Source organism: Poecilia reticulata, chromosome 22, assembly GCF_904066995.2.
Source record: "Poecilia reticulata chromosome 22, P_reticulata-male-v2, whole genome shotgun sequence".
Lineage (NCBI taxonomy): Eukaryota > Metazoa > Chordata > Actinopteri > Cyprinodontiformes > Poeciliidae > Poecilia > Poecilia reticulata.
In genome coordinates, this window is record NC_088851.1 from 16,329,291 (window position 1) to 16,346,326 (window position 17,036).

General features: G+C 39.1%; 1 protein-coding gene across 4 annotated transcripts in view; it reads left to right on the plus strand.

Annotated features, from left to right (window-relative positions):
- tiam2a (TIAM Rac1 associated GEF 2a) overlaps nt 1-17,036 on the plus strand; it is a 127,875-nt gene that overhangs the window by 11,549 nt on the left and 99,290 nt on the right. For 3 of the 4 annotated variants that reach the window (XM_008399537.3, XM_081603586.1, XM_081603587.1), the window contains exons 3-20: nt 5,042-5,086; nt 5,447-5,608; nt 5,832-5,988; nt 6,073-6,200; nt 6,711-6,887; nt 6,970-7,049; nt 7,136-7,247; nt 7,572-7,703; nt 7,791-7,900; nt 8,465-8,658; nt 8,747-8,847; nt 9,380-9,493; nt 9,676-9,832; nt 10,130-10,260; nt 11,266-11,407; nt 11,491-11,538; nt 11,646-11,846; nt 12,207-15,431. In XM_008399537.3, the coding sequence (XP_008397759.1) occupies nt 5,042-5,086; nt 5,447-5,608; nt 5,832-5,988; nt 6,073-6,200; nt 6,711-6,887; nt 6,970-7,049; nt 7,136-7,247; nt 7,572-7,703; nt 7,791-7,900; nt 8,465-8,658; nt 8,747-8,847; nt 9,380-9,493; nt 9,676-9,832; nt 10,130-10,260; nt 11,266-11,407; nt 11,491-11,538; nt 11,646-11,846; nt 12,207-14,050 (4,035 nt within the window). In that variant the 3' untranslated portion in view covers nt 14,051-15,431. Of the gene's footprint in view, nt 1-5,041; nt 5,087-5,446; nt 5,609-5,831; nt 5,989-6,072; nt 6,201-6,710; nt 6,888-6,969; nt 7,050-7,135; nt 7,248-7,571; nt 7,704-7,790; nt 7,901-8,464; nt 8,659-8,746; nt 8,848-9,379; nt 9,494-9,675; nt 9,833-10,129; nt 10,261-11,265; nt 11,408-11,490; nt 11,539-11,645; nt 11,847-12,206; nt 15,432-17,036 lie in introns of those variants that run through there. The other variant, XM_081603585.1, reaches the window with a different exon arrangement.

The following is a 17,036-nucleotide window of genomic DNA, read 5'->3' on the forward strand; positions in this document are numbered from 1 at the left end:
TTATGCACTACCAGCTCTTTCATCACTGGAAACTGCATTTATGGAAGTATGCAATAAATGCAGAGAATTTACACCATACATTGGAATTGTTTTTAAATAGATCTTTATGGTTTCTTAAATTTAACCCACTTCCAACTTGCAGAAAACCTGCCAGTAATTAGTTTTTCTGGACCTCTGATCCAACCAATGTCATTTGGTTTTCAATCAGTCCTTTTACCCACTTGACTCCAGTCTGTCTAACGGCTCCCGACTGGTAAATTGTTGTTAAAAATATGAATGACATTTAAAAAAATGCAGTATGCCAAGCATTACAGCAGCTTACTCCCACAGCTAGCATGAATGTTTTTATAAAAGCCTGCTGAATGACTTTTAAAAGATTATTTCTAAGCTCTGAATTGTTATGCAAGTCATATGCAAGAAATATTAGGAAATAGCTTTTTTTGTGCCAACAACCAATTCCAAAGAAATGAAAACTAATGAAAAACCAGATTCTCTGAGGGCTACACTCTTTTCAAAGTATTTAATTTAAAGCCTTTAAGAATATAAAAAAATAAATAAATAAATAAAACCCGCAACCATCTCTTTTATATGCTTACACAGTATGGTTTTGTTTTAGTTTCCCTATTAAAGTGATAATTTTGTAATTATCACAAAATTATCACTTTTGTGATAATTACAAAATTAATTATCACTAAATTAATTTTGTGATAATTACACAAAATTAATTCTACCACAAAATTTCTGTGGCAGACATTTCTACCACATCAAATTTCTGATGGGGTAGAAATTTCTTTAATCATGTGATGGAAAATAATAACAGACCTTTATTAAAAATATCAGCTGTTTTGTGAATGTTAATTTGAAGCAGGAATTGGCACCTTTTGCACCATTTTTTTATGAACATGAAATGTTTGGAATAAATGTCTGTAGTTTGTTTAACAAATTGTTATATTAAACTTGTCACGTTATTGTTCAAAATGGGCTTTTATTTTGAGGACAAGGGCATGCAAACTTTTTACTAATCACACCAAAAGTTGCACTCAGCGGTTTAATCACTAATATGATGTTTCAGATTCTTGCCAGACCTTTAATTATTTCAATTTAAGCTTTAAAATATCTTAAACACCCAACGTTTGAATACCTGGTCTTTAACTTGTGTGTGTATTTGTATACCCGCTGAGAAAACCATTTTTCTAGGTTTTAATTTTTTGAAAATGAGCTGCAGGTGATTTGTAGATCTGGTTTTGGAGTTTTAGATTTTATTCAATAACAGAACTACAAATTCCATGAAGCCAGACAGTAAACCGGCCTGTCTGATGGAACGATATCCTGGATTTTCCTTTTGGCCTGATGTGTGTTAAGGCAATTTAAATACAAAATATTTACTTCTGACTCTTTCTTCATGGAAAAAATTATTTTTAAGGAAGCTTGGCTTGAAGAAATATTTTTTATTAAAATTCTAAGAAAAAAAATACATGTTGCAGGTTGTAATAGAGGACATGTTAAAGTGTCAATGAATGCTTTGAAGTTAGGTAACCTATATGGAAAAGCTGTGGAGTCACAGGCCTCAACTGAAAAACAAGTTAACCTGACGTTTCACTTATAAAGTAAAGAAAATAATTTATTTATTGAATAATTCTTTGCAATTTATAGAGATCTTAAATTTAAATCATAAATAATTTAAGTTTGCTACATTTTCTGAAATGTAGCAAAACCCTGTAAATTGCTTTTTTAGTATTTAGCCACTGTCTAATTTTACTTGGCTGCTCCATTTTGTTGAGTGTTGAAAATAAAAGTTCAATTTGGTGACAAAACTCTTGTGATTATTTATAAAATGCTGATCCAGACAGGAAGATGATGTGTTAACAATAAGACAGAAATGTGAGCTGATTTTAGGAGGATTGATCCATGACAGGCTTTCAAATTTTATATTTACATGCTCACAACAGTTCTGTTTTATGGCTTGTAAAGAAAGGAATGACATTAAAGCAGTTTTAATAAAAATGAATAATTATGTTTTTTAGTAACAGAATAGTTAGGTTTTTTTTTTATGACAAAATATAAAGTAAAATAGAATGACGTCCGATTTCAATGGTTGTAAGATTTCGCTTTTGTTGTCGGTAGAAGACTGCCAGTCACTTTTCAATCAAGTGATAGACTTGCATGTTTGTTTTGGTTGTATTTAACCATAATCCACTGCGTTGTAGTCCGTTTACTGCTTTTGGAGCGATCTCCAGTCTGCTTGGCATTCACACATGCATTCGAACCACACCAGAGTTCAATTGTGCATTCACACCTCCCCAAACAAACTGGATTTTCTAGACAAACAAATTAGAGTTTGAATAAAGCAAACTAAACTGAGCTGGTGTGAATGCACTCTTAGACTAATTAAAGTCTAAGAGTGCATTCAAAAGGAGCAGATTCAAAAGGACTGCAATCCTTTTGAATCTGCTCCTCAACCTGTCTTTAAGACCATCACAAATCCATAGTCATGCAGGCATTTGATAATTTTCTTTAACAAAAATGAAAAAGAGTGAGATATGCCATTATAATAAGCATCAAAAAGCCAGTTTTTCATTGATATTTCACACCCTGGGAAGAATATTCAATTCTATTTTTGTGTGTTTAATGTAGAAGATAAGGGTGTAACACTTATGCAAAGCCTGACTTTTACCAACTGGTTTAGTAATTTTTTTATTCAAATCCTTCTCTGAACCTTGTCTGAACAGAAGGAGTCCACAGAAAACAAACAAAAAAAGATTTAGTAATTTTACCGGTTGTCATTTTAAAATAATTTAACATGAAGATTTAGGTAAAATGTTTTACATTTTGAAAACTGAGTTTACTGGAGGGCTGCACAGTGGTGCAGTTGGTAGCACTGTTGCCTTGCAGCAAGAAGGTTCTGGGTTTGATTCTCGGCCCGGGAATTGAACCATGCAAACTACATGGAGTTTGCATGTTCTCCCTGTGCATGCGTGGGTTCTCTCTGGGTACTCTGGCTTCCTCCCACAGTCCAAAAACATGACGGTCAGGTTAATTGGTCTCTCCAAATTGTCCCTAGGTCTGAGTGTGTGTGAGCATGGTTGTTTGTCCTGTCTGTCTCTGTGTTGCCCTGCGACAGACTGGTGACCTGTCCAGGGTGTACCCTGCTTCTCGCCCGGAATGTTAGCTGGAGGTAGGCACCAGCAACCTCCCGACCCCACTAAGGGACAAGGGTGTAAGAAAATGGATGGATGGAGTTTACTTAAGTTCTTCAGTTTCACTATGGCTCCATCTACTGGCTGATACCAAGATTTACAATTGGAAGCTCTGACAGCTTCAGTACTGATGATTAACTTTTACACAAAGTACAAGTTTTGGATATACACTTCAGTGACGTTATTAAGTGTAAAATGGAGAAATTGAGAGTGGTAGATATCACTGGCGCCCATAATGTGATACAACATTCATGGTAACTCCATGTAAAAGTTACTCTAACGGCTAAACAAAGCTCCTAAGCTTCCTGTTAGTGATTGTGTTTCTGTAGGAATTGAGATTTGGAAGAAACCTGCTTTAACTGACTGTACATCCAGATGTATTACTTACATATTCTACGTGTACAGACACAGATGTGTTCTGATGTGAACTCATCAGATTTAATTGACTTAAGTTTAATCATTTTTCAATCTTTGTGTTAGTTGCCACAGTGAACATGACAGTCTTTAAAACTAAAAATTAAAAATTCATGGTTGATGTAAACATCTGTACAGACCTGTGGATAAAAGATTATTGACCCCCTTTTAAATAAGTAGCCTGGTTTGCAACAAACTCTAAGCTGGATTTTGTTATGGTTTTCTTTCTATACCAGATTTCTCCTTGCAGCTCTTCTGTAAGGGCCAGATTTTTGAACTGCACAACTATTGGATGTCCTGTCAAAAAATTATCCCATCTAAGCTGTGGCTCTCTGCAGCTCCTCTAAAGTTTAGCCTCTTGTCAGCCAATTTTCCTTTTCTGTATATTATGGATTCTCTGATTAATGAGTTGAGTTTAGGTGAATGGGCATTTATTGATATTTTGTTTTTCATTTTCAGATGATAGATTGAACCTTTCTCTGGGAGATGCTCAATGCTTGGAATGTTTTATATGTTTTTGTAATTCATGTCTTTGAATGTTAATCATGATCTAAAATGGTCTTGGATTGTGACGTTTTTATGTTGTTTTGCAAACTGCAGCTTAAATTTTTTTGCTTTTATGTGCTTATCAGATTATCTAACAGAGCAGAACAGAACCAATGTTCATCACATGGTGGTACAAACTGTTTTCTGTTCTTTTATCCAACCATAGCTGGATGTGTCCCAAAAAAGACACAAGCTCATTTCGCAACCCACAAAGAATTGAGTTTAGCTTTTTGGTCTGTTTTGCTTTTTATAAATGATATTCTTACACAGTGGAGCTGTACCTTCTCTTTAAAATGTATTGCCATTCCAATATCCGTATGTGCAATAATTTATGAATAGTAGATTTATTGGCTGGCAATAATAAACTCAGCCTGTTTAGTTGCGTCACGCTGCAGCAGATTCCCACATTTGACTCAATGACCTATATACTCCAGCTCAGAGAATGCTGGTAGCTCTTTGAGAGAGTGAGAAATCTGTGGATTTGCCTCAACCAATGTATTATAGACAATAATCAGCCATGATGATGCCAGTGCATTATTTTTCTTGCATCAAGCAACCCTGTTTGACATGACTGTCAAACATTGTGGCTCAATCCCAGAAGTTTCCAGTTCAACTTTTGGGCATTTTGCTGTTTGGAGTTTGCATATGTTTCTAGGTTTCCTCTTGATACTCTCATGCATGCTAGGTTATAGGGAACTCTCCAAATAAATAATCAGTTATGATGACTTCATGAATTAGTTAATGTTTTACACATTTTTTCCTAAATAAAATGCAGTTTATTTTTTTGTTCATTTCTCAGATTTTCACCAGGCTGAGCTTCTGCATCCCCCTCCGGCCTTAGGTTGCTATTAAATTCATTGAAAATATTTTCTTTTTTCTTTCAGTTCTACAAGCATGTTGTCCAGAGTGTAGAGAAGTTCATTCAGAAGGTAAGTTAAATTATTAATTAGGATCTGTCTGTTATGTTTGCAGATGTCAACATCTTTGTAAAGATTTTTTTTTTTTTGTATTTCGGCTAATTTATGAAGTAACTTTGGGTGGAATAATTCAAAATCATGTTGTATTTTGTTGTTGTTTTTTTTTTTTTAGTAAACAGCAGTTGCATTCTATTAGGATTTTGAAACAGCAACCAAATTTTCTTTTTAATCTTAACCATCTGCAGAAAGTGTGTAGAACATTTATGTTTTCTTATATGTAGTTAGTGTTTTTAAATTGGTTTCAATTTGTGTTCCTGACAGAGAATTGATAGAAATCTCTATTTTAATAGTGAGTTTGTGTTTTTCTCACAGTGCAAGCCAGAATACAAAGTCCCTGGGCTGTATGTCATCGACTCCATAGTCAGACAATCCCGCCACCAGTTTGGGACAGAGAAGGATGTTTTTGCTCCGCGGTTCAGCAAGAACATCATCACAACGTTCCAACACCTTTATCGCTGCCCTCCAGATGATAAGGTCAGAAGATTTTTAATAGTTTTCCGGTTGTTTAGCTTTCATTTCTCTGGTTTGCAGTGATGTGATTGGACTTCATGTTACAGGTTTCTGCTGTTTATTTAATTCCAATTTAATTGGTCTATTTTAATTTTAAAATGGAAGTATTATCCTATTTTGTTTGAGGTGAAGCTTTGCTCACTGTACTGTTATGTCGCTGTCATCTGCCTTCCCCCCCGCCCCCCAGAGTAAAATAGTGCGAGTCCTGAATCTGTGGCAGAAGAATGCCGTCTTCAAGAGCGACATCATCCAGCCTCTGTTGGACATGGCTGCAGGGATTCCCCCTCCCAGTACGACGCCTATCCTGCCCAGCAGCGCTGTGCCGATCAATAACACTACACCTGGTAAGTAAAAGCACATGCAGGTAGCGTAAAAACACACATCAGATAACATCTGACACCAGTGTTTACCCTTCTCTGTCTATTCAGGCACCCCAGCTACGCCTGCCACTCCAGCAAATATAGTCCAAGGTCTGCCAGACTGGGCCTCCCAGATCACAAACACAGATACTGTTGCTGCTGTTGCACAAATCCTGCAGAGTCCCCAGGGACAACAGGTGTGTGGATATAGACTACCTGTTTCAACTGTAAATTGCTTTTTGTGCAGCAGTGAACCGCCGTTGTCTGTAAAAGTCTGCCGTTTGACTCAAATGTGTCTCTGCTCACTTGATAAATGTGGGAAAACAAATTATTGTTTTCAAATCTGGAAATATTTGTGTTTCCAGATTTGATTTCTTACTCTATTGTCTAAAAGTTTTCCATTCATTTGTTTGTGTTTGGCCACCAAAATCCATCCGTCCAGTTTGTAGGAATATCAACCACGAATTCATAAATATCTTTGGTATTTATGCTTTTAAAATTGCACAGAAAGGTCAGAGAAATATAGAAGTTGATTGTATTTCATTCTTTCCTCTCTTCCTTTAGTGATGAAAAATATATCTTTCTCAAAGTAAGAAAGGGCATAGAAGAAAGTGACATGTAACGGCATTATGCTCAAATGTATATAAATTTGCATTTTACAAGTTGCAGTTAATGCAATGTGTCATGTTCTGTGCATTATGCCACAGCTTCAGCAACTGGTCCAGAGTCTGCAGATGCAGCAGCAGAAGCCCCAGCCTTCCCTGCTGCAGGCCTTGGATGCTGGCCTGGTGGTCCAATTACAAGCTCTGACAGCTCAGCTCACTGCTGCCGCTACAGCCAACAGCCTCAACCCCCTGGAGCAAAGGGTCTCCTCTTTTAATAAGGTAAAGCTGCAGTCAGCAACGATTGCTGTCTTCTTTTGAGTTTGCCAAGTGTTGCTAATGCGATTACTGGATTTTGTTACAGAAACTGTTGGGTCCTTTTGACTTTGGAAACGATTCAGAACGCAGTGAGGAATCTAAAAAGGACTCCTCATCTTCTCAGCTGTAAGCTCAGAGTGGTTTACTCTTTTGATTTTCATTCAGTTGCATGTTAGGTCTATGTATTAAATGAAGCTGCTGATCATTGCCAGGCCCATGGTGTCTGAGCCTATCAACAGCTCACTCTTTCATCAACTGGCTGAGCAACTCCAACAACAAAACCTGGAGCAGTTTCAGAAGCAGCTGCTAGAGCACCAGCAGAAGGTAAATCAGAGACCACTAACCTCAAGAAGTTATTCCTTTGCATAAGTGCATTTAAATAAATGAAAACGTAATTTAAAAGTTAACTTATTTTACTTATTTGTCTTTGTCTAATATTGAAATTAGTTTGATTTGAAACATTTGTGACGGAAAAGAAAAGAAAATACTTTTTTTCACATTAATGTTTATAAACTAAGGTTTACTGAAATAAATATTTCAATATTGTTCTAATTTGAGATGCACTAAGACAAGTGCAGAAAAATGGTTCATTTCTGTTCACGATTTTCTTAAAACGTTGTGTGAAACTAATGTTGTTGCTTCCTCCAGGCCATGAACATGGAAGGGCAGGATTCCATCTTTGGGCAGGAAAACTCGGTGGCAACTGCTCAGAGCAGCGCTCAGCCTCAGCTTCCTGAGCCAGAGAATAAAATGGACGACTCCATAGACAACCAACAGCAGGTATTTAGTTTAATAGCAACCTGAACTGTTGAGTTATGGGTAATTATGCTTGCTACTTTAAACGTAAAAACTTGCTGACTTCCCAAGGACATGGATCTAGATGAGGGCCCCGAGGGAATGGAGGAGGAGATCTTTGAAGCAGAGGAGAAGAAGACCTTAAGCACACGTTCTCGGACACGTTCAAGGTCACGCTCTAGGTAAGCCAGTTTTTTATTCTGCCAGCTGTACTTGTGCTTTTTCTTCTTGTTTAAAGGCTAGAGCAGGGGTCTGCATCCTGTGGCTCCTGAGTTGCACGTGGTCCCTTTGGCGAGACAAAACATTTGACAAGACAAATGTCTTGTATTGAAATATCAGTGATTTCATGAAAAACTGGCAAAAAATATATAAAATTAAATCTGGAACTTTGAAATAAAGTTACTGTAGAAGCCCTACATGCTATTTCAGTCAACTTTCCTGGATAGTGACACTAATGGTACACAGAATGATTTGTTGGTTTTAAGCTGCATCCTGTTTTGTTTTTTGTTTTTTTTCCATTGTCTTGCATTTCATAAATATGGACAGTTTCATTCAAGAAAAGGTTTCCATTCTCTTTTTATAGATGTTTCTTTTTTTTATTTTTTATTTTCTAGAATTTAAAAATGGAAATAAAATTATATTTTGTCAAGCATTAATCAAATTTTATATGGTAGGTGTTTTCAATAGTTGATGAGTAGTGTACGTTCTGCTCCATTTTCAAGTATTTTTGTTTTGCCTTGCCCCAGATCTCCTAAACGTAGAAGATCCAGGTCCCGCTCTGGTTCACGGAAACGTAAACATCGCAAGCGATCGCGCTCCCGCTCCAGAGATCGCAAGAGGAAGTCGTCACGTTCTTACTCCAGTGAAAGACGAGCACGGGAACGAGAGAAGGAACGGCAGAAGAAAGGATTACCGCCCATACGATCCAAGACTCTTAGTGGTAAATATAAGCGACTTTGGGTTGGTGGTGAAATCTACAATTGTATTTCTTACCTTATGTTGTTGTTTTTCACTTTGTTTGTGCCTAGTGTGCAGCACTACACTGTGGGTGGGCCAGGTGGATAAAAAGGCCACTCAGCAAGACCTCACCAATCTGTTCGAAGAGTTTGGACAGATTGAGTCCATCAACGTAAGTAGATGCCCTGGTTGCCCCTCTAATGTAATTGTCAGTCGGTTCTTTCATGTCTGAAATCTGGCCAGTGAAACTACTCTTAATGGTCTAAAAGTTGTTGGGTTGTTTTTTTTTTTTTTTGCTTGGACACATTTATTATTTTTCCCACCAGTCACACAAGTTTGTCAGTATTCTGTGGTGTGTTTATTTGTTCAGATTTTTACTTGTCTTATAACAGGGTTTCTGTACATACGTTCTAAGTCTTGAATTTAAATATCTCACCTGAAAGCCTTAAATATTTTTTTTATTTTGCTTTCTTGAGAAATGCATATTCTTTCGTTAGATTTGTTGTAGACAAATTCTTCTGTCTGAAGAATTTAGAGATTACTTTACAATTTGACAGTACTACAAATTCAGTCTGATTTTTTCATTAAATAATTAAGTTGGCTTTCCTAAGTTATTTTTTGTAATTTATGTAGGGCTTAAGTATAAACCACGAGGATCTCTTACAAGCGTAAAGGGATGCATGTAACATAATGTGTGTCTGCAGATGATCCCTCCCAGAGGCTGCGCCTACATCTGTATGGTTCACAGACAGGATGCGTACCGCGCCCTTCAGAAGCTCAGCACTGGCTCCTTTAAAATTGGCTCCAAGATCATCAAGGTTCCCTTTTCCTTTATAATTTGATTGTTGTAAACTCAATCCTTTTAATATTTTCATCTAATTTAATCTCTCCGTCGACCTCTAGTGGTGACAGCATGTTATCATATAGGTGCATCCTTTCATGCTGGAAGAAAATTGTTTGCTAAAGGTTGTTTTGACCTTTCTGCGCCCTTGTCTTTCAGATTGCTTGGGCTCTGAACAAAGGTGTAAAGCAAGAGTACAAGCAGTTTTGGGATGCAGACCTGGGTGTCACCTACATACCATGGGAGAAGGTCAAATTGGATGACCTGGACGGCTTTGCTGAAGGGGGGATTATTGATCAAGAAACTGTCAACGATGGTAAAAACATCTTGTTTAATTGATCCAGAAACCCGATTTATTGATTCACTTGCAGTTCTTATTCAAGTGGAAGTAGAAGATGGCCACAACCACCCTGACAGGAAATATCTGGAATTTTATTAAACTAGGAAGTTTGTTTTATACCCTGGTCCACCTGTAAAACTACTGCAATAATCACCCCTAGTTTCTTTAAAAAGTGTTTTTCATTGTTTTTCATTACATACAGAATGTCTTCCAAAATACATTAAATACTTGAATTTTAATCTTTAATTACTTTGTTTTTGTCTGTGACTGCAGAGTGGGAAACAACCAAGACTTCTGAACCAGCCAAGGAAATTGCAAGCCAGGCTGTTAGCACTGAGGCCACAGTGGTATCTAATACCCAAACCGAAACCTACAACCAGCAGGTCACTATGATGCCTGTGCAGGTGAGAGGAGCTTTGACTGCAAGGCCATAATTATGCAGGAGTGGAAACTGACTGATAAAGAGTTGCAGTGCCTTACAGAAGCATCCAGAATCCTTCATGCTTTTCTCATTTCACCTCTTCAAATATTTGCAAAAACAAACTTTAATGTATTTCAATGAGATTTCATCTGATAGACAGAAATCCTTCTTGCCTTACAATTAGAAATCTGAAAAGTGTGTTATGCATTCAGCCTCTTTTCATCTGAATAAATAAAAACCAAATAAACCAGCTCAGACTTCTCCTGATAGGAAACTAGAGTAGTAAATCAAACTAGGTGGAAAAGGGCTCTCTGAAGACCTCGGAGACATTAGTCAATAAATATAATCATGAAGATCAAGGAACATGGCAGACAAATCAGAAATAAGGTTATGGAGAAGTTTAAAACAAGTGTAGCTCACAAAACAACATCTTAAGTTTTTGAAGTGTATCATAGCTTCCAGATAACACTCATCTGAACTTGGACCTGTTTGAACAATAGCAAGCCTTTGGCAATTTGGCCCTCCACCTAAGCTTACTGAGCTGGACAGAGTAGAGGATTCCTCATAGAAGTTACCAAGAGGCTAATGATGAAAAAAATCTCTTATTCTGCTCCATTAATCTCACCCTTATAGAAGAAATACAAGAAGAAAACCTTTGCTTATTAAGTGGCATAGGATGTCCTATTTAAAGTTTGCTACACAGAACACAGCAAATATGCAAAAATGGTTTTCTAGTTAGGAAAAAACAAAGATGTCACTTTTTGTCGTTAAAAAACAGGAAATAGGGGGAAAACTAACACTATACAAAAACACTTAATACACAAACCTGATGAAATACATTAAAGTTTGTAGTTGTAATGTGAGAAAATTTCAAGTATGAATGTTCAAACGTATCCTGTTTTTATTTTCTTTGTGTGTGATAAAATATGTGTAATCTGAAATCTAGCTCTTCTGTTATTTCATGATTTTCATCTAAACTTAAATTTAGCTGCCAGTGGCCCAAGCAGTTCCTGGTGCCATGGGTTTGGTGCCTCCTACGTTTCCTGTCACAATGGGCATACCTCCACCAGGCTACGGACCGCCACCACCATTTTTAAGACCAGGCTTCAATGCCTCTCAGCCTCCACCAGGTAATCAACACAAATTTATAATTAAAATCTGACTCCCAAAAATCTACGAGCTTACACTGAATTTTTTCTCTTCCTTGTTCTAGGGTTCATGCAGGCACCACATACAGCAGGATTAGCCTCTGTTACCACATGTGAGTTTTCCTTACATTGTTTCTTAGCCATTCATAATGACTTATAGTGTTTTTTTTACATTGTGAAATTATGTATTTCTTTTATCCCTTTTTCTACCTTTTTGTAGCTCTAGTGCAACCGTCAGTGGCCTCCAACCAAGATGCTGCGATGCCTCCAACTAGCACCATTCCTGGCAGCTTCTTGCCATCGGCCATCCCAGGAGCCGGTGTTTTTAACCCTGTGGGAGTCCAAACTCAGCAGGCCAACAACGATAAAATTCCACCGTCTGCAGAGGGCATGGATGCTGCTGCAGAGCTCACACTACAAGGTGAGGTAGTTTTGTTGTTGTAGAAATGTTTATGTTTGTAATTTTTCTATTCTGTAGTAGAGATGCGCCTATTTGTCTTACCTTTGAAAGATTAATTTCTGAAAAATGTGTTTGAATTAAATGCATAAGAACACTTTCAATCAGGGAAGTGCATCATCCAACAACACATACCTTGATGCTTGCTTTTGTATTAAAAGCCACTCATGTGTTGATGTAATAGTTGAGGAAATAAAAATGTTAAGGTCACACCTGAAAGTAAACCATAAAAGTGCAGGAGAAATCTGATCAGTTCATCTGAAGATTTTAGTATTTGACTCTGAAGACTTAACATTTCTGTCTATAACTTGTTTTTGTTCGCAGGCATGCAGAATGCAGTCCGCAGTGGAATGGGTCTCCTTGGAATGCACCCCTCAGCTTCACTACCCCATCCACTACACCAGACGGGTCTGAGTGCTCCACGAATGCCCGGCTTGTTGCCGCTAGACGTACGACCCAACCTCCTTCAACCTGGGGCAGCTGCCCGCTTCCCCCTCCTCATGCAACAGGGACCCCCTCAACAAGCAGCCGGCCTCCTTGACAATTCCCTTCATGCCCGTCCCAGGGCGCCTTTCCCTCAGATGGACCCATTCAGCAGAGCCCCCAACCTCTCTAACGAAAATGTCTCTAAAACAGAAGAGGAGTCCTCTGGAGCAGATGAGGGCAAAGATCAAGACTACCGCTTCCCTCCAATGGAAAAACCCAGCACAGGCCTCCTGCCGACCCCTCCGCCAGAGCATAGGGAGCCTCTTGGAGGTGGCAGCGGGGTTCCAGGAGGAGGGAGACCTCCGTTGCTTCAGACCCCTGGAACTCAGCCACCAAGGTCCAGCTTAGTGGGGCGTCTGCAGGCTCTGGCAGGATTCACTCCTGATAGCCGCTGGAACCAAGGTAAAGGGGACTTTGATGAGCGAGACGGCATGCGAGGAGGACCGCAGCCCCCAGGTGGTCCAAAAGGTTTTCAGGATGAGCGGCCTCCACCCGGTCCAAACTTCCCCAACCGCTTTGATAACCGACCTGGCGTTACAGGGGGACCAACAGGTGTAAATGCTGGGCCTGTCGGGGGGCCACAGCCCTGGAACAGAGGAGGTGGACCCACACCTCCCTTCAACAGCGAACATCATAAAGATCTAGATGATCGAAGACGTCCGTGGGAGAGGCAAAGAGACCGAGATGAACGAGATTTTGACTTCAGGAGAGACGTGAACGGTAACCGGCACCACCGCGAGAGAGAACGGGAACGGGAGCGCGACAGGGACCGTGACAGGGACCGAGGCCGAGACCGCCCAAGGGAGTCTGACCGGGACAGAGACCATGAGAAGGAGAAAGAGCGTGGAGGCTGGACGCCTATCCTCCCACTACCTACGCCGCTTCTTCCCACTCCTCCCATTAATCCCAACATGGCGCTTAATCAAGGGAAACTCATTGCTCCTCTTAAGTTAAACCCCCAGGTCCCATCAGTTTTCCAGTCTCATGGTCAGGCCAAACCTCCTCTCCTGAGTCAGCCGCCCCCTCAGCTTCAGATTAGGTCTCCACCCCCATTACTGAACCCCCCACCTATTTCTGAGACGAAGGAGGAAGCCCAAGTTCCTGCTGCAACACCTGAGGCGAAGTCCCCCCCCTCTGCTGGATCACCCCACTGCTCTTCTGACTGCCAGACCCTGAGCACATCAACCGAACCCCCCACTCAGTCTGAGCCATCCCATCCAGACACCTCTCCACAAATGAAATCACCACCTCAGCCCGTTGCCGAAGCAACCCCAGAGACCACCGCCTCCCCAGACTGCGAGAGGCCACGCCATGACTCACCTCTGGGCTTCTCTCACGCCAACAACCCCCAGCAAGATGGCCGTCACACTGCAGAGAAGCAGGAAGAGCCACAGGAGGATGAGAAAGGGGCGCTAGAGAGAGCCCCCACTCCTGAACCCCAGTGGCTTAACGGACCGGGTCAGCACAGTGTCAGCATGGCCGAGCTCACACCAGAGTCCTCCCCTGAGCCTGAGTCCACTCCGAGCCCCGCCTGTCATTCTTTGCAGCTTCAAAGCGAACCGGAGCTGCGGCAGGAGAAAATGTCGTCTCCTAAGGACCTAAACAATGAACAGAGTGAGCCCCAGGAGGACGCTCCCAGTCAGCCAGTGGTAGACACTGTCACAGACACTGAGGGGACATAATCATCACTCAGTAGGTAAAAGATCATTTTGTAAAGTTGTCTCTTCTTCTCTGTACTCATGTCAGCAAACTACTACCACAGCACGGGACATGACGAATATTGACTCACACCAGTTGTTGTCTGATAAGCAACGACAAAAGATTTTATCCCTGACAAATACCGGTGTACTTAATATAGACGGCTTATCAGGTGATTTATTGATAGTTTTTGTTTGTATTTTATTTCCTTATTCCTTTTTTTTTTTTTTTTCAGTTGTAAAACCACACCACCCTTTTTAGCTAATATAAGCTTGGTAAGTTTTATTCAATTGCCTGCCAAAATGTTTCACTTGTATATTGGGAAATTTAGCTATGACCTTCCTATGGAAGACAGTGGGAAATTCTGGTTGTTCAACAATGAATTGACTGCAGAATATGAGATACTTGAAAACAGCAGCTGCTCGCCCAATCTGTCTCCTCCACTGTTAAACGGATGCTGCAAAGTTTTAAAACAAATGCTTTTATGTTGTTTTATGAAGATTACTGTGTCTTAGCAGAAGAAATTACCTACTTAAACTCGAAGCGCTTTTATTTGAGGAAAATAATGATTTTTACTTTGAATTTTTAAAAAAAATCTGTTTTACTTCCTAAATTTGAGAACGGTCTGTAATTTGTTTCAAATAATTCATTGACATCGGATAAATCACGCATTAGTGTGGAGAAAAAAGCAAATAAACAGAGCGATATTCTGATGTGGGGCTGCATATTGTTCTAGTTTGAAATAAACCTGCTCTTTCTGTCTAAAACACATGCTTTAGCACTGTTTTCTGACCCAGGTCCAGTGGAAAAATAAGACTGCTCTGCTTTTCAGACTCATGCACTCTGTATGGTGTGACTTCAGTCGATTTGATGATCTCAAGTTGCTGCTATACCATCCATCCACAATACACTTTGTTGGATGCAACCGTGGAACTTTTTAGATTTTAGTTTCTGATTCTCTCAGCCTGTATGTTTACCTATGCTTTCGCTGGGTGACTGTTGATGATGGCTTTGTGCCTTTTTGAATGGATTTGTCGTTCACAATGCTACCCAACGCCTCTGTGTGACGTACACCAGACTGTGGGTGCAACTCGGTTTCAGAGGGCTCTCTGAAAAGAACGCCACCAGCACAGAACTGACTTAACCTGTCGATTGAATGGTAGCTGCACAGCTTGTACAGCACTCACCTGTGCATGCAGGCCTCCTGTAGCCATGTTTTTAACCCTCTTTTCTCTCCTCATTTCATACTTGTAGTGGTTTTCTGTTGACGCATAATACCCGGAAATCTATAGTCTGCTGTTCCTCTAAAACCAAATGTCTACTACAGGAATTGTGATGTTAAATAAAAGTTGAAGGTGCATCAGATTTGTTAATCCTGTTATTGTCATATCTTCCAGTTAAAGCTGATCGGATGAATCATTTCATGCACAACACTTAATCGACCATTAAAAACTCTTCTATTAAATAGAAATAATATCTAGCATGGTTCATGTATTTAGTTATATGTTATAAATATTCTTAAGTCTCTAAAATTACATTTATTTGCACATATATTGACAGTTATCTTAAAATAAAGATCAGGTTCAATTGTTCATTTTAACTTGTATAGACTTTTTTCTACTCATTTGCTTAAATAATTGGGACTAAAAGAATAAAACAGGGAAAGAAATGGTCAGCTACACTTCAAGATACACATAAATCATGTTTATATGCATAGCACATTTCAGTAATAAGTCAGCTCAAATGATTTACTTGATTAAAACAACACATTAACCATCAAAATAACCTTTAACCAGGTTTGTCACATTAAGATCAAAAGGTCTCTTTTACAAGAGAGACCTAGCTAAGAACGGCAACATACAATAAAAGAAAAGAAAAAAGTGACAACACATAGTCACAATAAACAGATGTACAGTAAAGTATGGCTACATATTGTGATTATGTTTTGTAACTGAGTGTTAAAACCCAACCAGGAAATGCATTATGCATTGCCAAAAAACAACGTGCATGAGCATGTTGCTGGTATCAACGTATACCAAGGTCTTAAAACCGATCAGACATTTTCCAATAACACTTTGAAGTCCCTTTATTAAGAGTCACCGGAAAAAGAAATATATCATTTTGTAGGTGTGTCTGTGCTTTAATTCTTAATTAGGGAAACAAACATTTGATTCAGGGTTGTACCTTGAGATAAATCTGAAACATGCAAGACACCGCCGGCTCTTGAGAATCGGGGTTGGTACCCAGTGGCATAGAGTAACACTCCCTCATCTTGTTGCGCACCGCCGGTAAAATGGCTGATAGACTCTTACACCTTTCTTTCTCTTACAAATAAGAAAAATTTGGCTGTTTGGAAATATTTCTAGCTATTAAAAAAATAAAAGTAAAACATTCATGGTGTTGAAACTGGAGGAGTGCTGTTGCTTAGTTGCTGGTATTGAAGTACACCAAGGATTTAAAAAGTTACAGTTTGAAAATTACAACAAGTTTCCGTCATACCATTCATTCAGTTTTAATGTATTTTGATGAGCTGCTAAAGAAAATGCAGTAGAAACCAAATGTATTTTACCCAATTTAAAGAGGAATCGCTCCACAGTATGGAATTTCAGTCTGGGTAACTATGGAACAAAATTCACGTTTTGAGGCTTTATTTCCTTCTTCATCTAATAAAACAAAAATCATAAAAAATAAAGGTCTGAATACATGATTCTTGTATCAAGGTGACATTGTTCATCTTTAATTGCCTTTGTCAGAGTTCATTCAGAAAAACGCCTTCGTTGACCACAAACTGCTGTAAGGAATCTGTTTAGTGTAGAAAAATCCATTACAAATTTCATAAATCCAGATCTTATGGATTTTTGAAACAGAGTAGATCCAAGCTGGCTCAGATGCCAAAAAAAAAAGGAAAGAAAATGAAATGAAATGGTCTTTTACCGCGTTAACGAATCAAAAGCTAGCTTCCGCATTATG